Source organism: Anabas testudineus, chromosome 2, assembly GCF_900324465.2.
Source record: "Anabas testudineus chromosome 2, fAnaTes1.2, whole genome shotgun sequence".
NCBI classification, from domain to species: Eukaryota; Metazoa; Chordata; class Actinopteri; order Anabantiformes; family Anabantidae; genus Anabas; species Anabas testudineus.
Genome location: NC_046611.1, coordinates 23,863,460 through 23,883,636, shown reverse-complemented (window position 1 = coordinate 23,883,636; position 20,177 = coordinate 23,863,460). Strand labels below are relative to the sequence as shown.

The following is a 20,177-nucleotide window of genomic DNA, read 5'->3' as shown; positions in this document are numbered from 1 at the left end:
CCAGTCGAGTTCACACTCCTTGTCCTTCATGGTTTTCCCTCTCTTTATACATTTTCCCATTTATCCAGCCTAATGCTTATGTTTTATACTCTGCCTAGATGCATTTGTTATAGTGGCAAAAGTGTTTGAGCTCTCTTTGAATGGAGAGAGTGGCCTGGAACAGATCAACATTTGGCTCTCTCCATCCTCACTGAGCTCACTTGTATATAATACAGATGTGTGTGTGTGTGTGTGTGTGTGTGTGTGTGTGTGTGTTTGTTCTGATGCATTTTATGCTAAAGTATGCAATAAGAGAAGGTGACCTGCGATATCTCTAACTGCCTCCATGCCCTGCTCATTTTGTAATCCAAATATAAAGCTGATAAAATTCCATGCAGAAGGGCCTGTGAACACGGTTTACAAAGAGCATGTGTGTGTCAGACAGTTTCCACCCTCTTAAGGCTCAGATGCACATGAAAAAACTAATTGGAACTAAAAACTGCTTGCTAATGAGATTTGTCATACTGCAATCAACAAGTCAAGCAGTCATTCCTCTACGGTCTCCAGAAATAGCAGGTAATTTAGCGTGAGAATAAGGAAGACTACGTAGTAATGCATGCAGAAAGTGTTTCTAGATTATTGTGGACCTGTGTTTCCTTTCATGTTAAGACGTCTCTCTCTTGTCTGGAGGAGACAGTTGGATCTAGACTAGCCTGTTAACTTTAAAAGCTAACTAATGTTTGTGCATTCATTACCATTTTAATCCTGTATAGCTCCTTACAGACTTAGCCTGGTTATTATCCCAGGTTATCTAAGCTTGACTGGACCTGTTGTGACAAGTCATTGTAGTGGGTACCTCTGTGTTAGACTGGGAATTACACATGTTCATTGTATGGTGACTATCAGACACAGCTAACCATTTAGTTGTATTCTTCTTTATAAATTAGTAGCTATATAATTTGCAGCTGTCCCCTAAAAATTCACAGCTTCACAGAATCAAACTTTAGAAATTAAGACTTCGAGCATCAACACCCTTCACCCAGCATATGTGTAATGTACAGTTTTATACAATCATCGATCATTTTCACAAACGCTGTTTACTTTGTGTTATGCTGCTGAGACTTTTTGGGTCCATTCCTCTGTGATGAGGCCGGGACAGAGATTCCCATCTCTCATACATGGCCCACATGTACTCACACATAAACACAACCCCCATGCATTTACATGCAAACAGAGACACTCATAGACGCGCACACGTGTTTTACTCCTCTATTAAAATACATGCACTGCACACACACACACACACACACACACATGCACACAGATGCTTTGAGTTTCAGACCTCTGACAACCTGTAATCTCCTTTAATCCTTTCATTATGTTTTTGTTTTCCTTTCCCCTGTTTGGGGGAAAAAGGTGAATGCAAACAGGAATTCCGGCACACAAAGAAAAACACACAGCCTCGGGCTGAGAAAACAAGAGCAGGGAATTTTGGGGAAAAGGAGGGACACTTATGTGCAGAGGGAACACATGTGTGCGTTGCTATTTGGCAGGAAAAAGAGAGGCTGCACTGTTCAAGTAATTGCGTTATCTACAGTACATGTACTGTGTGTGTGTGTGTGTGTGTGTGTGTGTGTGTGTGTGTGTGTGTGTGTGTGTGTGTGTATGTGTGTGCTTGCTGTGTTGTCTCTTGCACATAGTGATCAGTAGAAACAGGGGTCTCCCTGCAGGTCACTGGACTCTCTCAGGTCCAGTCTCCGCCAATAACCCACTGCGCAGATTCTGAACAGGTCCAGATTTTTTCATGTCTGTGCACATTTGTGTCTAGAGTTTGGTCTTGTCTGTCTGATTGCTACATGTTTGGCTTTATTACCCATGTTTCCACAAGCAATTACTGTTGTGGGGTATTTCGTTTCGCCTCACTCCTTGTTTATTATGTGTGTAAGCTCAAATCCTCATGTCCAGCTAGCAAAACTGTCCCCAGATGGAGAGTTAGTGATTCTTAGTGTATCTTTGTGATTTTAAATACTAAACCTGATGATCTCCTTAAAGTCCAAATCCATCTTAACATCAGTCTTCAGTCTTCCCTGTTGGCTTCATGTGGTTTAATGAATCATAATTCATAATCATAATTGAAATCTAAAACTTCCTTTTTTATTTTGACTGATTAATCAAAGGTACAGATGGACCACACAAAGATCATATTGAACCTTGAAATATTGTTAGACCATGTTAATGCTCTGTAACATTGAAATCCCATGGAACTTATGATTTCAGTCGGTGGAAATAAAGATTTCAGGTGTGTGTGTGTGTGTGTGTGTGTGTGTGTGTGTGTGTGTGTGTGTGTGTGTGTGTGTGACTGCTACTCTGGCTTATGCCGTGCCTGTTCTTCCACATGGAATTCATTACATCTCTGTGGGATGTTTATTTACTCTATTAATCCTCCCTGTTTCTATATTATCAAGAGCTCCATCAACTGCCTGAAACTACTGCCCTTTAGGCGAGTGGGCACATGCACACACTTTCACTTTGCTATTTTAAATGAATGATGCATTTGCTACGACATTTGTCCAATTAATTTCTCTTCTCAACTTTTCTTCTCTGTCTCTGTGTCGTTGGCTCTCTTGTAATTTTTGTATCCACTGTATGTTGCTGCTTTGTAGTGGACAGATTTAAGGTGTGATGCAGTGATTGAACATGGCTTCATGACCTCATATTCTTGATCGGTGTGTTGTGTTGATGTCTATGACGACTGCACTGATATTGGCTTTTTTAATTATATTGTTTACACAGAAGCAAATTCTTTCCCCAGATGAAAGCAGCCTGCGCAACCAGGAGCATATGTCTTCCATTTACTGCCAGTGGTTTTGACCTTTCAACAAATTGGTTTGCATGTTTTGATGTGTGTAATTTGTATTTTCTCCACTTTTGAGGCCACAATATCCCCACAAAAACATAAAACCTGAAAATGCGGTCGCTTGAAAAAGAGGCAGCCGATTGGGACTTAAGATTGTTAGCAGTTAGTGGTGAAGTCTAGGGTTAGAGGTTAGGTTTTCACTGTAACCCAACAGCATTTCATCATATGTCCTTATGAGCACTAATGTGTTTGTGTATGTTAAAGGAAGGATTTGGGGGATAAACTGTTAAAACATGTTGCTAGAGTGTGAAACAGTCAGAGGCGGACGGGGTCATATCTAGGTACTTGTCATTACTAGAAAAGGGTTTAAGATAAACCACTCTCTTTGTCCTTGTTTTCTCATAGGCTACTCGTGCCACGTTGACAGCTCACTGCTCGTCCCTGGGCGACTCTCTGAGGAAGGAAAATGAGCTGGCGCTGATCATTGATGGTCAGACACTGAAATATGCCTTGTCCTTTGAGCTCCGCCAGGCCTTCCTCGATTTGGCCTTGTCCTGCAAGGCTGTCATCTGCTGCAGGTATGGAAGACTCATTTATTTAACTCGCACAAACAATTTATTACAAAGTTTATGTACAGGTCTGAAACACTCGGAACTTGGAACATTTTATTTTAGTGCTTTATCTTGTTCAAGTCAAGTTATCTTTTCTGATGAGAGTTGACTTTTCAGTCTGCTCCTGGATGCAGGATATCAATCAAAATTTGTCCATGGTTCAGTTTTCATTTCAAAATGAAAAAGATAACTGTTTGTCTTGGTTGTTGATTACATTTAATTCTCTTTAAACTTGACATAATCATGGCAGAATTTCCAAATCAGCACTCAGAGCCCATAAAAGGAGAAATTGTAGCAGAACATGCACGAATGTCATAAAAATGGCAGAGTTTATGCCTTGTGACCAGAAAACGGAAACAAACTGCAAGACGTCTAAAAGAAGTCTGGAATTTTGATCTGTCAAGAGGACGACTTGACTTGACGTACTGTGTATCATAAAGATTTTACAGATAGACAGGTTCAGTGTGCTGAGGGAGAGGCCCTACGAGAAAAGGCAAAGATTGACGGCGCATTGAAATTTGAAAGCTGCCAAAATGACATTTAAATGCAACATTTTGACCTACAAGGTCTTTGTGAGGCAGAACTATACTATTTATCTATTTTTTTGTCTCCACATGTACCCAACCCACAATCCACTTTGTCTAAATGTTGTTTTTATTAACATTTTCAGACAGATAAAGAAATAGTAGTTGATATAGGCGACATTACACCAGACAGGAAGACGATCTTTCAGTGGCTTTGCTGGACACATCCAGCTTATGTAGTCCATTTAGTCCAATAGTTTATCTATTGTTAAGTTTTAGGATAAAGGTCAGTCTTCTCCTTTGGTTTATTTAATTGACAGTTACAGGCCTGTCATCCGATGTTGGTGTGATTGGCTACAGCCACGTGATGCCATTTCTGATCATAGTCAGAGTATTTTTAAAAAGCCATTCATCCAGTGCCATGAGGTTGTCTGGGATTTTGCCAAAAGTATAATGTAACAAAAGAGCAATCAACTTTAATTTCAGGAGTTTCCATAGTTTCCTTAGCAATCTGTTGCCAGTGTGGAATGATTAATGGGCAAAAATTATAAAAATGGTCAGCCAATTTCTTCCCACAGCAGTACTCACTTTGTCTGATAACCCCTTTGGGGTGATGAAGTAACTTAAGTAAGTACGAACACACTCCACTTTTTTTTCCTCATAACACTTGGGTACAAAAAGACAAAACATACTTGTAGACTGGAACGGTATTCCTAAGGTGTAGCTTAAGGTTTGTGCTCTAAAGACCTATTACAGAACATCTGTTGAATGAAATGGCTCTTGATGAATGCCTGTGTGTCAGTCTAGTGTTCTTAGGTTTCATTGGGTTTTAAATCACAAAATTGCTGCTTTTTTTATAATCAAATCAGCCACTGGAAGCACCTATTAAAGGAAACATGCACGCAAACCCTCAAGAAAAAGATCCATTGAATCTCACCACAAACAGAAGTGTGTGTGTGTCCACACACATGCCTGCCGTGTGTTTGTAAAGGTTGTCTGTTGCCCACGGTCAGCAAATGAATGAATATGATTAAAGGCTGTCCTGCTGCACAGCAGGAGTAATGTACTACACTATACTGCATGGAAATGTCAAAGTCATGACTCACTTAGTGCTGGTAACCCAGGAATGGGCACCAACACACACACACACACACACACACACACACACACACACAATCAGCATTGCCATTACACATTTCTATTGATACGAAGTGCACTTTGTTCATAGTGTGTTTACTGCATGTTCCCTTTTTTGGTCGTGTTCCACTCAGCACCAGCTGTGATGTTAAACAAAAGAGTTTCCACTTGTCTTTTGTATGTGTGTCTGAGCAACACACACATGCACACACAGCCAGGAGGCAAGTAATTGACTCTCCATTGCATATCCAGCCCATATCCGGACTCAAACTACAAACAGCCTCCAGCTTCCTTTACTACATTGCTCCATTCTTCCTTCCCTGGCTGAAGCTTGATATCAAACAAAAGCATGTAAAGTACTGCGCGTTAGTTAGATAGTATCTGCATAAGAGAAAACTGAATATGACTAGAGGAAATCAAATCAGTTCATTTATCACAGCACCACATACTCCTGCTCTTCTACCTTGAATAGTGACTGAAGTACTGCTACTACTACTACTACTACTACTACTGCTACTACTACTACTACTACTACTGCTACTGCTACTACTACTACTACTACTACTACTACTACTACTACTACTACTACTGCTACTACTACTACTACTACGTAGTGACTGAAATACTACTACTGCTACTACTACTACTGCTGCTACTACTACTACTACTACTACTACTACTACTACTACTACTACTGCTACTACTACTACTACTACTACTACTACTACGTAGTGACTGAAATACTACTACTGCTACTACTACTACTACTACTACTACTGCTACTACTACTACTGCTACTACTACTACTACTACTACTACTACTGCTACTACTACTACTACTACTACGTAGTGACTGAAATACTACTACTGCTACTACTACTACTACTACTACTGCTACTACTACTACTGCTACTACTACTGCTACTGCTACTACTACTACTACTACTACTGCTACTACTACTACGTAGTGACTGAAGTTTGCTCTTTTGCAAAAGGTTTCCACTCACTGGTTTGTTTAACTGATCCCAAGATTTACCAGTTGTCCTTTTGGATTTGCAGGTTTTAGATTTGTATGAGCAGTTTGTCCCGGTACAGCTGCTCGTATTTAGAGATTATTTAAGATTTGAAATGTTTTTTTTTTTTTCTTTATAAAATAGTTGCACAGATAAAAATCAGTGGTGCTCAATCGCTTTTGCGCAAAGTAATGCCTCATTACAGGTTACATTTAGGAGCTCTTAACTCTTCAAACAATGATCTGAGCTCTTCCACTTTTTAATTTCTGATTATAAGGCAAAAACATCAGAGTTACAAGATTTTATATAGAAGAAAAAAAATTAAACAAATGTATCCTAACAATAACAAATAATCCTCTCTCTCACTCATTGCCATAGATTATCTTGTGACCCCATGGCAGGGATCTCTGCTGCAGGTTATTACTGTAATCAGTGTGTGTGTGTGTGTGTGTGTGTGTGGGTACATTCAGGGAACTGTGAAGGTGTAGATTTGACTGTAATGTATAAACATGTCTCCTACTGTATGTGTGTGAGAGTTCACAGTTTGGGGACGCGTGTGTGGTGTTGGAGCACGTTGCATTTGTATGCATGGGTTCCTCACTTCACTGTGCATTTGTTTATAGGAATTAGCGGCGGCTTAATTTCTGCTCAGTTCCACCATGAAGAGCACTGGGAGCCTTTCATCTCTCCAGTGCCACTTCACACAACCCGAAACACTGTTAGCAGTGTTTACAGGAAAGGTAGAGCGAGACAGAGACGGAGATAAAGACAGATTTGTGGTCTGAGGCAGACTCATAAGTAGACACATTCGCACACACTTAAGATGCAGAAACAGGAAAAACAAAGAGTCAATCTTGATCCTCCATCCTTCAACAACGTCTACAGAGGCCAAGACTCTCTGAGGTTGGAAAGATCCTGCAGTATGCGGTTGGGGGCAGGATGTGTGTGTGTGTGTGTGTTAAAATTGGTGTGTTTTAGCACACGCCTATTTATGAATATTAAACAGACCACCATCCTCTGTGATTTCAGCTTGACCGGGACTTGATACTACTTATATATTCATAGAGGATAGACCATCTTTATGACCTGTGGGGTCCAGCTGGGTGTGTGTGTGTGTGTGAGAAGGTACATCTGCTCATAATTTCATTTTCTCTTATCTTTTTCAAAGCATTTGTTTTCTGTATTCTGTTTGCATGTGGACGCTCATGCAGCTGCACATAATTACATTTTGTTGCATCCTTAATGAATTTGATTTCGTGCTACTATTATCAGAGCGCTGGCTAACATGATGGAGATGGAGGGAGCGAGGCCTTAGACGTAGAGCTGACGCTAACACAGAAACAGTCATTATGAACGTGACCCCTCCTCTTTCTAGGAGCTGTTTGAAGTAATGGCCTCACTTTAAGTGGATAGTCCTGTGTTGATTCTCAGATTACCTTCACCTAATACATCACAGAGGCTGGGTAATTACTGTAATCAGGGAAATGTAATATAAATATTTAATACCTAATATATAAATGCAGTCAGTAGTGACACTTTGGTAAATGTCTGCTTTCTACTAACTGATAGATAACTGTTAAAGCTACAGTAGCTGATTTGGAGGAAAAGAAAAGTCACTCTCTCAGCCCCTCTTTTATTTTTGAATCATATAGAAAATGTATGGAATTGGTGTCTTTAAATAGCAGACACATTAGACACAGCTCTGCTATCTTAAAGTAATTTCTAAAAGTTTTATCATACATGAGCTACTACAGTTGCAGGCCTTGTACTGTGGGAAATGTAACTTGCTTTGTTGTACGAGTTTAATCCTAGTTCCAGGATCCGTTTTCTCCCATGCCTTCTCCTTTGTAGATGGATTTGTTTTCACTGCACAGGATGCCGGTAATAAGAAAAAGACTCGCTAAAGCTGTGAATGACAGACAGCAGGAACGCCTCCTCATACACGGCATGTTTTGGAAACAAAGATGAAGACAAACTCAATCTTAGTCCCTGGGTACAGAATGCAGCATTGAAGAATGTAAACACAGTGTGTGGGGTTGGGTTTTTTCTCACACGGAAGATCAGTACCAGTTAAGCATGACCATGCCCTGATGTATTTCTAGAACAAGCAATTATCCAAAGCTAAACTGTGAATTTTACACATAAAAAAACTAGTATACATAGTGCACGTGAATGTTTTAGTGCCTTAGAGACAAGAGAAAGCCGTTCAGCAGTGATGTGATCAGATCATAAGGTCCAGGATAGTGACTAAATGGACCTTTAGGTATTGTTTCCAAGGACAACGGTAACTTTTAACTTGTAACTTTTAAGCCTACATGGACATTAAGATGGAAACTTGGTCCATCTGTTGACCATGTCGTACAACTGAAAGCTCCTCTGAGTGACCCTAGTGGTGAGAAAACCCATCATTAACCTTTAAACTCCAAGTTAATGACATTTTTGAGATGTGCTAAAATAAAGAAACCTTTCCTTCCATTAATAAAAAAATGTATGCAAAAACCATAAACAAGCAGGACAAACAACAAGATGAGTGACACTCGCTGCTACCTCTGCTAACTTTCACAATTTCTTCTGATGGTAGAAGAAATAATGATGGAAGGGAAGAACCGCATGCAAAACCTCTTTAGTAAAAGCAAACAACTCAGGAGAGGGAACTCCATGGGATGGAGACTGCCATTTCACAGATGCAATACATGACTCCATAAAATGAAAACATATCCATAGTACTTGAGCTAATGCAGCATGACACCTCACCATCGTGTCTCTGTGGCCCTGGGGGGAAGCGTCTGTAATCCAGTCTCCCTTTCTCCATTGTCAGGGAAGACACAGAACCGGTTATAGACACAGGATCGGTGATACAGGTCAAGAGGGTGGAGTACCACTGGAAGCTTCCTGAAAATACACACTCTGAGGTAGACTCAGATATACATGGGCACGCACACACACGTATGTAAACACATAAACCGTGAACTATGCAGAGGCTCATTAGCAGAACAGTGAATCATTGTTTCCTAATACCCGGTGAAGAGCAGTAAACAGAGCCGTGTGTGCTCCTGCCAGCCTTTCATCCATCTTTCTCTTTCCACTTTCCACTGTTTCCTACTCTTAGCTTTCCCAGCTTTATTCTGTCTGTCAGAACAGCAGGCATCTTTGATTTTACTCTTTCAATCTCCAGATAGCTTTCTTGTTTCCATTCGTGTCCATATTCAGTATGTCTTATCTTCTTCTGCAGAGTGTCTCCGCTGCAGAAGTCAGAGATTGTGGACATGGTGAAGAAACACGTCAAAGCCATCACGCTGGCTATAGGTGACGGAGCAAATGACGTGGGAATGATACAAACGGCTCATGTCGGAGTGGGGATAAGTGGCAACGAGGGCATGCAGGCAACCAACTCTTCTGACTACTCAATAGCACAGGTGGGCTGCAGACATAGCATGTGGACACACAGAAGACAATTATCAATGCATGGATAGTGTTTTACAGACATGTTGCAGGCTTTACTCAAACATATATAATGGATACGTGTTTAGACGTCTATCCTGTTTAAGTTTCTTTAGGCGCGATGCTGAATTCTTTCCCGCTCGCCGTTCAGCTGATCCTGACCTTTGACCTCCCTTTAGGGGGACAACTGAAAGGAGAACTTACCTACAGGGGTTGCTCAAGTATCAAGTTATCACTACAAACGCTATGTTCTTAAATTAAAGTCACCTCTGTGTTTTTCACCGTTGCTTATTTAAAAGAAGCAATTTGAAGCTTGAGGTTACAATAATATGAGCTCAGGGAAATTATGACAGAGATTTTCATTTGTTGCTGACATTTTATCATTTATCTATGTACGTAGCACACAATGACAAGTTAATAGAAATGGGAATGGGATGCATCAAGACGTTTTTTTCTCCGTCTGTCTGTCACACAGCTACTTTCACTGTTTGTTTATCCCATAGCCCCCAGGACATCTTGCACAACTTATCTTTATCAGTGAGCCTCCTTCTCTCTCAGCTCTTTCTTCTCCCAGTCACATTCCTGACATCCTTTCGATCTCCAATTATCACTTTACATTTTAATTTTTATTCCATTATCTCAACCTCCTCTCTCTCTCTCTCTGTTTTTCTGATTCCAGTTCTCCTACTTAGAGAAGCTACTTTTGGTCCATGGGGCATGGAGCTACAACCGTGTCACCAAGTGCATCCTCTACTGTTTCTATAAGAATGTGGTCCTCTATATTATAGAGGTAAGAGCTTCGCCACCCTCCCTGTCCTATACATGCTTACACACACACACACACACACACACACACACAGTTACATTAACAGAGACATTTTGCAGCTGTTTGTCGACATAGCTGACAGTGATAGATGAGGTGCCCTTCTGGTGTCTGCTTTCTGTCTCTTTTACTCACACAGACGTATACACATGCACACACACGCATACACTTGAGCAGAAAGAACGTGCGTTTACATCAGCAGTGGCGAGACCTTGGCTCCAAGGGTCGACAGCTTTATGTATGTGTGTTGAGGGGGCACACTGCAGCCTGGCCTGCCTGTTATGATGGGTATTTGTCAGCTGTGCTGCCACCCCTCCACCCTCTGACATTAAGGATGCCAGCAGGTGCAGGGCCTCATGGAAGCTGCAGCCTGCAGCCTACTGTCCCACTCACACAAGCACACTGTGCCTGTGTGTGTGTGGGTGTGTGTGTGTGTGTGTGTGTGTGTGTGTGTGTGTGTGTGTGTGTGTGTGGGTTTCCATGATTATCTCACGTGACTGGCTCCCTGCAGAGTGCTCTGGGCCAAAGGTTAGGCACTGTCTCTGTCCACTTAGTGGAGACAGAATAAGGGGGATGGGTGTACGTGTGTTTTTCTGTATCTGACCTCACCCCTAGGCTGTATGCTCCACTGGATGCTCCAGGAATGCCACAAGTCCCGTCAGCCCAAACATTTTCTCTATCTGTCCTCAGATCAGCCTGTGTCTGCTCAGTGTGTGTGTGTTTGTGTGTGTGTTTGTGGATGAAGGCGTTAATCAAGGTTTTCCCTGAGCCAGAAACACATTTAGATGCTGTTCTGGTAATTTAGCCTATAAAAAGTCAGAAAATGGTTTTAGAGCCAACAACAACAACAGAAGAATGTATTTAAAGCCCAGTGTCCAGTGACTTAATGGTGCTACAGGAAGTGAAAAAACTATGCTGGCAAATTTTATATTAAAAAATCCATCATGACCAAATAAATCACAGTTCTTCCGATAGAATCACTTTTGTTAAGAAATGAGACCATTCATCTCTGTCTTCCCTTATCTCGGCCAGTAAACCTGCTTCTTTCTGACGCAGACATAGTGATTTCATCTTTTATTCAAAGTGTTTCCTTAGAAGAAAAAAATGGATTTGCCATTACCGTTTTATGTTGTTTGTCCAATGCTGTTAAAAGACAGTCTAAAAGCCTAAAGATTATCTTACATTTACATTTAGTCAATTGGCAGACGCTTTTATCCAAAGCGACTTATGAGGTCAGGGCAGAGACAGGGTAAGCATAAAGAGGTCTAGCCTAAGGACCTCTCAAATTCAACCGTTACAGGTACAAAATAGTACATCAATTTTTTGGATCCACTAGTCAATATTGTGTTGTAAATTGCTTGGTGAAGCTTACACCAGTCTGCAACTTCACACGTGTTCCCTTCACGTGTTGTGGTCCACTGACCCTGACGAAGCCCACAAGCTGAAACATGTACGTCTATCAGTAAAGTTGCTGCTGTGGGTTTTCTTCAAGTTTTATGAGATATAAAAATTCTCCCCACACAGCTTTCAACGTCTGCTGGCTTATTCTGCCATGTGTAACATGAACATGGGCCTAAATTTGGCCATCTCTTTCCACTATCAGTACCTCCCTAAGGCAGATTTACTCTCTCTGCTATTGTTCCTCTCACCCCTTCTCATCCCTCTCTTTGTGTCCCAGCTCTGGTTTGCCTTTGTGAATGGCTTCTCTGGCCAGATCCTATTTGAGCGCTGGTGTATAGGTCTCTACAACGTGGTGAGTATCTGCCTCATCTCTCAGACTGTCTCACACTTTTTTTTTTTCTATTTCTTCACTCTCTCCGTCTCCACTCACTGTTTTACTGAGTTGATACTAAGTGTTCCCTCCTCACTTTCACTTTCTTTCAGTCTGCTTTGTCTTCTGTCTGCATGCCACAGATGTTCGTATGCAAGCATGTGTGTTTCCATATGTTTTGGAGGCCACAGTGTGTACTTTTATGTTTGAGTGCAGATGCCTTTAGATATTCAGCCCATTTTTAAAAGAGTACAGAATTCCTTTAATGCGGTCCATCTGGTATAAACATAGATTGTCCAGCTAGTCAATGTGTGTCGCAGTGTGTATGACATCATTAAATTATGCGCTTCAGTGGTTGTGTATTTATCTTGTGTGCAATCCAGATATTTACTGCTCTGCCTCCATTCACTCTGGGGATATTTGACCGGCCCTGCAGCCAGCAGAACATGCTCAGATTCCCACAGCTCTACCGGATCACCCAGAATGCCGAGGGTTTCAACACCAAGGTACATCAACACACGTTTATAAACCGCAAACAAACAAACCCAGATAGCACGTTGAAATCTGAACTACATCTGTCATTTTTGCCCTCTGCATTCGATTCGTCACGTCTCGTGGTTCGCCTGTGGATTGATGAGTGATGCCTGGTGTTTGTTTGGCACACCAGCGAATAAATAAGAGTGGCATGGAGACTGGGATGTTTCCACGGCGACCCCTAATGAGATTCATAGGCCAGAATAAGGAAGTCTTTCATTTTAGAGTGTACATTAGTAACCAATCTACCGTACGTGTGTGTGTGTGTGTGTGTGTGTGTGTGTGTGTGTGTGTTAATGTGCGTGTCCAGTCCAGGAGGGCACGTCTGATGGCAGGAAAACAGTAATGTTGTGTCTTAGTGTGAGAAATGGCTGTTTTTGTATTTTTTAAAGGTGTGTGGGAGCATGGGGCCATGTTAATCCTTTGGCATCGCTTTACACTGACTTGTTTTCCGCTCTCGTCTCCATTTCTGTCTTGCAGGTATTTTGGGGACACTGCATCAACGCACTGATTCATTCAATTATTCTCTTTTGGTTTCCACTCAAAATTTTAGAGCATGGTAAGTTAGTATACAGAGTAGATCAGTATTCAGTCCATTCTGGGTGTTGACACTTTGTCATGAGGCATCTGTGTGTTTGTTCTCCACAGACTCTCCCTTCAGTAACGGTCAGGGAAATGACTACTTGTTTGTTGGAAATATGGTCTACACAGTAAGCATCTGTCTTGTATTCTCTCTGTGTTGTTGCATCTCTTTGTTTGTATCCTGTTTTTATTTCTGCGTATTTTGGCATATATTGGAGGTTTTTTTTTTGCATAATATTTGTGTACACACCGGCACCGTGCAGTTTCCTCAGAGATGTTACAAGTCTCCGGTCAATCTAGAATCGTCTAGCCAGTCTGTCTCCTCTCCTCCTCATCCGTCCCTTCTCTGTTCACTTCTCTTGCTATCATTTTACTCCCAACTAGCTCATCTGGATGTCAGTGGTTTATTATCAGTTTATTTGTTGTGTTGTGTATGTACACACTGCCGGAGGCTGGGGGGTCCTGAGCATTTTAACAGACATTGCTGAGTTTACTATAAAACATTAATGTTTATTATCTCCACAGTCGCCAGTGAATTAATCCTGTTTTTCTGTTTTTTTATTTGCCCTGTCTCTCCTCTGTGTATGCGTAGTATGTGGTTGTTACGGTGTGTCTGAAAGCTGGAATGGAGACCACTGCCTGGACCAGGGTAGGAACATTAACACACTTTAATATACGACACCACATGCCCTGTATTTTACTTAACTGTTAATAAATAAAGAGGAGGGGAGAGGGTCACCTCTGTGAGGATTTTACTGTAAGCTTTTCATACAACGCAGACTAAAGGCTTCATAGTCAAGAGAAGCATGGGAAAAGATGTGGCTAACCTTGATCTTGTGGCAGAGGTCTGAGGTCTCTCAAACTGCAGTTGCTTGCACCACTTTTTCCAACTAGTTCACGTGTGGCTGTAGTTTTTTCCATTGCAATATGTCAGACCTATCCACTCACAAAAAATAATCTGCCTTATGTCCACATGTTGATAAACTGACACCCCCTAACCACTCCTGTTAATCGAAGACTTTCACTACAAGCTGCAGCTGAAAGAAGTGTTGAGTTTGCAGATGAAACTCGCTAGGAATGAATGGATGTCATCACTGCTCAGGCAAAGCACAGATCTAAAAACAGCGACATCACCATCTGTTAGGTGAATATTAAATACCATAACCATAACCGTAACATAACAGCAGAACAGATTTAATTAAACTTTTTGGAGTCCGCATGCACTCATTTGTTTCCAATAATGTTCTCTTGAGTATATTTCTCAAGGGAACATTATTTGAAACAAATGAATTTGCCTTTTACATTCATCTATATGATTACTTCTAAAATTTGGCCTTGTTGCTGTTGACAATAAAATAATCAACTTGCTAGAAACTAGTAACAATAATTAATGTGCATGTGGCCCTTGTCCACGTGTTGCCAGAATTTAATTACTACACAGTAGAACATCTGTTGGACCTAGCTGTGTCCCTGATCATCAGTAGAAAGCACCGGTGAGGCGCAATGAAACTCCTCTCACACTGGTATTCTAAACAAAATGCTGCCATTTACTGTCAAACTATACCAGATACTAGATATATGACAGATGCCTAATGGCTGTGCACAGACAAAACCTGAACCTGATGTACATGAACTTTACCTCTTCACAAAAGTAGAGCAAGAAATTACTATTTGGTTCACACAAGCAGACAGAGTTTAAATCGGCAGTATCTCTGGCTGTGACAAGATTCAGCTACTGCTGTAGGAGAGAGAGAGAGAGAGAAGCGAGTGCTGACACCTTTGTCCACTCAGCTGTCCACATAACAGCCTGGCAGTAATCAAGCAGGGTCCCACAGGAATTCACAGAGTGTCCCCTTGCAGCCGGCCATAGGGAGTGGGAAGAAGGCTGATGAAGCAGGGAGGAAAATGTTGTCTATATTGGGCTGAGCTGAATGTAAACTATTTGACCTCACATTGTTTCTCTTTTCTGTCTCTTAATCACTGTCCCCTATTTGGGCTCTTCTTTCTGTCCCTCTTTGTCTCTGTTGTAGTTTTCCCACCTGGCAGTGTGGGGAAGCATGGCGCTGTGGATGGTCTTCTTTGCTGTCTACTCAGCCATTTGGCCCACCATCCCCATTGCCCCCGACATGCTGGGCCAGGCAAGTTGCTCTCCATAAACATATGTCACTCATTTCACTAACAGAGGGTAATAGGGGTTAAAATAGCCCGTCTCTCTAAATCTCTTTTCTGCAACCTCCATCACCTGCTCCTCCCTTCCTCTTGGTTGCCAGTACATGGCGCCTAGGAGGCTCACCTCTTGGGTGTTCTACATCGACACTGCTGGAGCTCCAGGGGGAGATTTATGCCCCACCAGCCCCTCTCACCAGGCTTCCCGCACCTGCTGCGTGTCACCCGAACCCCTTTTACTGTCCTCTGTGGAGGTGTTGACTCAAGAGGGTGGGCTGCTGCTGGTGGTGGTGAGGGTGTAGGTGGGGACCCTGTGATTGAGACTCCTTTTAGAGCGTCGGGATAACAGTAGGGCGTGAGGTGAGGTACCCCACCGAGTGGGTAGGGGAAGGGAATAGGGCCGTCTCAACTCCCCACAGCCCATTAATTCAATTTGTGTCAGAAATCAGGAATGCGGTCAAATATCTCTGTAGCTGCTCACTCTAACTGGGGAACGGTCAGAGACATTCAACCACCATCCCCCCAAACCTCCACCATCCCCTCCTAACTACCCTATTACCTCTCTTATTTCGTCTGTACCTATGTAACCAATCTATATTTCCATGTGTCCATGGGGGTCACAAGGTGGAAAAGAACTGTGTAATTTTGTTCAGAATAACTGTGTTGAACTTTGTGACTACGTGAGATTTGTGTTGACTCTAAAGTAATGAAGGCCAACTGTTATTTCTATGGATGCCTCTATCCTCGCATGTGTGTCCAGTGCTCTAAAAATTAGCTGTGTGTAGGTGTTTGTTGCAGACAGAAAGACGTGTGAGTGCAGTTGGATGGTCTCTGCCTTGGTTGTGATTCCAGCTGCTGCTAAGTATATTTCCAAAAGGTTTTCAAATCTATTTTCCCTGTTGCCTCTCCCATTGGGAAGCAAATTGTCTGAATATCTCTGGATCCAAACACAGGGCACAGGAAACACATGACATGGGCAATAAAGTAGTAGACAGTAAGGACGTCATGGTGCAAAAACTGTTTGTGACTGTCGACTTAAACGTTTACACCTGGAAACATTGATTTAGGTTTGTGAAATACCACTGAGATGTTGCAGATAACCAACGAGGGAGATGCTGCGTAGTAACGAGAAACCTGGGGTATTTATCGGAGCAAGTGAAGACAAGCAACAGAGGATTCAGTCACTAATTGTGAAAAGAGATTGTGAAAGAGGGAGATTGGAGGGAACCACAGGAGAAAGATGTGTGGGAGTCAGTAACAGGGAGACAGACAAATTGAGACAGTGGTAAGATGCCTGATTAATCCCTGGAGACAGAACGAGGAAGAGAGTCAAAGGTCAGTGAGGCTGGCTACAGCAGCTGGCCTGCAGAGACTGCAGTAGGGGGGATCTGTGGTTACTCCCTAGCATTTCTATCTCTATAATCACTGAAACATTCAGCTGTGGCAATATTCTGTTAAATCTAGTTTGTTGTGTAGATACAGTGTGTGAGAAAGCTGTTAAATATGTTTGGCTAACGTTCGGGGTTTTCAACTTTGGCTAACTCTGATCCTTTACGCTCCGTGTGACTTTTGCTGTGCCTCGTCTCACATTTCTGTCTTTGCCGTTGCCACATATGTTTCTCTGCTGGTTTCAGAGGAAAAATGACTTAATACTCCATTTGAATTAGTATACGAGCAAAATAAAATGGGGCCTGTGTGTTGTCATTGCAGGCTGCCAAGGTGATGCAGTGCTGGCACTTCTGGCTGGGTCTGGTCCTGGTGCCTACTGCGTGTTTACTCAAAGACTTTGCCTGGACTGCGTAAGTAGAACACATTAAACATAAATACATGGGAAATCCATACAGAGACTATTTAACTTAACTGAAACGTTTACATAACCCATATTCAGTCTATGTCAACACTTACGTGCACTCTATATTATGAATCACTTGTGTGCAAAGTAAAACACTTTCCTTCAAGGGTGTGATGAGCTTATTTCTGCTTGACAGCACACGCCGCACTGTGAGGAAGTCTCTTCTGGAAGAGGTGCAGGAGTTGGAGGCTCGAGCCGTTGACCCAGGGGCAGCTGTACTTAGGGATGCCAGTGGCCGCAGGTATATAAAATGATTCTCTGTGATGGGAGATCATTGGATCTCACATAGATTTGTTGTGGGGTTTTTTTCGGTAAATTTATGTCGAATTTAATTCAATGATTTTTTTGCGATTAAGCATGACTGTGTACATTTTTGAAGAATATTCCATTTGTTTCTGTACTTGTGAAAAAACAACTCCACAGTAACACTGTCTATAGGACTGAAGCCAAAGCTGAGGTCCCGTAGATCCACGACTGTCTCATGCTCACAGAGGTAGTTTCTGGGTGTGAACTGTCCCACTGTGTGAACTGTGACCTCAAATGATCTCCTTGCTTGTTTCCATTTAGACAACCTCTGTCTCTTTGCCTAAATTATTTTTTTGGTATTTTATTTCTCTTCTTTTGTCCCGTTTCTCCATTTCTCCACCTCTGGATTTCTTCATAGGTGGATCTATTTGAACTGCTGTACTGACCTGGTGTGTTCTGTAGGTTTCACTGTAGCTCTCTCGCTGTGCCTTGTGTAGCATTGTGTGTTGTGTAACGGGCAGTGGTGTTAGAACCAAATGAAAAGGTTTGGTTTTAGGGAAATTTGTGGCAGACATTTCACCATTTGCTAGTGCATTTACTTTAGCGTAGTGTAAAGTATTTCCACAATCTTTAGTATAGTAGTAGTAATAATACAGTAAGGGTGTATATATAGGAATTCACTTCACTCAGGAAGGCTCCATTCTGCACAATGATGACTTTTATTTTAAACGTAAAACATTTGTTTGTTTGTTTTTTGCACTATGGTTCAGTATTTTATACTTTCACTCAAATAAAGCTTTTAAATACTTTTCCCACCACAACTTGCTAGGAAGAATTACAAAGAGTGGTTTAATACTCATACTTAATTTGTGACTTACTGTAAAATAAAAAGTCAGATGTGAGTCATAGAGACAAGCTGCTTTCTCAGGGTAATTTTGGTTCTTGAAAGGTCTGAGGTCGGAGGCACGTTTTCAGGTCGAGGAGAGATGAGTGGGTAACCACACTGCTCCTTCTGACCCCTGCTAAGGGCCCCATCCTGGACTGACCCTGCTTTAAAACCTAGGGTCCTTGAATCCTCTCCATTTAGCATATGAGAAGCAAAGTAAGGGTAGACAGAGAAGCAATGGAGCAAAATGGAAAAGAGCACATCTGTGTTTGTAGTTCCCGGGGAGGTCCTGAGGTAGACTTGGGAAAGCGCTGGAAAGGTAGAGTACAGGAGCGTCTCAAGGGAAGAGTTCAAACGGAGCACATGCTCAGGCCTTTTTGAATCAGAAGCTACCCAGAATGACACATCAGAGCAGGAGAAAGGACAACTTGAGTCATAGTGATGCATAAGCCATTTATTTTACTATTCGCTGTTCAGTCTTTTATCATTCACTCAGCACTGTCATCAGTCTAACAGACATCTTTTTTTTGGCCAAAGACTCCTTGAGCAAACTTCAGAGCCCCTCGTTTTTTCTTCTTTTTTGCATAAACATTCCAGTGAAGGTTCCCAACAGTCACATACAGTATTAGAAATTTCCTAACTGCGTCAGATTTTAACATTAGGAAGGCTGGCTGTACTCCATTGTTCATCATTACTGCTGCAAACTCCCCATTTATAAATGTAAAACATTATTTGACAATAAAAGTAAAACAAAAAAATTGTTTCAAAGACAATTGGCTGATTTCATGACATGGCAATCAGTGATATGAGTGTTTTTGCATTTCCATCCAACATCTCTATGTACAGACTTTACTGGCCGCACTGATGATGTTGAGACAGGAGAGAAATAGATGAACTGAAAGTGCATTTGCGTGCATTTGTGTGCAAAACCTGGAAAGGCCTTAGTTATTTTTGGTCACGGGAGGAGAGGAGCCGTGACGGCGTGTGGTCCCAGAACAGAGGGTCCACTCTTCTTCATGCAAAGGGGGGAGTTAAGAGGAGAGGAGAGAGGAGTGGGAAGTGGCGAGGGAGGGTGAGGAATAGTTTACTATGGATGTCCTGTTACCCTGGGCCTGCAAGCCGTTTATGACTTAGTGTTGGCTTAAATTGAATGTCAGAAGCAGTCACTGTCAAATTCAGTTTCTACCGAATTTCTGCTCCTAAGTCCACATGGACTTATTGAAACGTGTGTTTCAACTGTTTGTTGGTATCTTGAGGTAAAATCTGCATTTTGCTGCTTTAGATCTGTGGATTAAATATTGACAAGTAAAAATAGTAACATGTACAAGGATGTAATTCAAAATCTTTCCCAGTAGCTAGTGTTGGTGTTGTGAAGTAGTGATGAGATTCTCTCTCAGATTATCCATAAATAAGTGGTGATGTTCCGTCACTGTGGACTAACTGTGTGTTCTGCCCTTTCGTTCTGTGCAGTCTAAACGAACGAGCCCATCTGCTGACAAGAGTCTTTAGGAAAACGCCTTCAAGTGTAGGACGTTCAAACTCTGTGCAGCAGACTGTGTCACGTGAGTGTCGTTTGCAAAACACACACCTCAACACAATCCTAAACCTGCTTTCAAACAACTTTAACTAAGCTCCTTCCTCTTACTTTGGTATAGCTTTACTCTAATGTGTGTATATTCCTTGTTGTTGAACGTTCCTTCGCTAATTTTTCTGCATTTTCTTCTTCATTAATTCTCATTAGTTCAAATAAAAACC

The 20,177-nt window shown here is 41.9% G+C and overlaps 1 protein-coding gene across 6 annotated transcripts in view; it reads left to right on the top strand.

The window, feature by feature from the left end:
- The window catches only part of atp8a2 (ATPase phospholipid transporting 8A2), a 44,822-nt gene that overhangs the window by 22,423 nt on the left and 2,222 nt on the right, over positions 1-20,177 (top strand). For all 6 annotated transcript variants that reach the window (XM_026363253.1, XM_026363252.1, XM_026363251.1 and 3 more), the window contains 12 exons: positions 3,242-3,414; positions 9,354-9,537; positions 10,242-10,352; positions 12,064-12,138; positions 12,540-12,662; positions 13,171-13,249; positions 13,339-13,400; positions 13,865-13,921; positions 15,303-15,410; positions 17,149-17,237; positions 17,427-17,531; positions 19,893-19,984. In XM_026363253.1, coding sequence (XP_026219038.1) covers positions 3,242-3,414; positions 9,354-9,537; positions 10,242-10,352; positions 12,064-12,138; positions 12,540-12,662; positions 13,171-13,249; positions 13,339-13,400; positions 13,865-13,921; positions 15,303-15,410; positions 17,149-17,237; positions 17,427-17,531; positions 19,893-19,984 — 1,258 coding nt within the window. The remainder of the gene's footprint in view (positions 1-3,241; positions 3,415-9,353; positions 9,538-10,241; positions 10,353-12,063; positions 12,139-12,539; positions 12,663-13,170; positions 13,250-13,338; positions 13,401-13,864; positions 13,922-15,302; positions 15,411-17,148; positions 17,238-17,426; positions 17,532-19,892; positions 19,985-20,177) is intronic.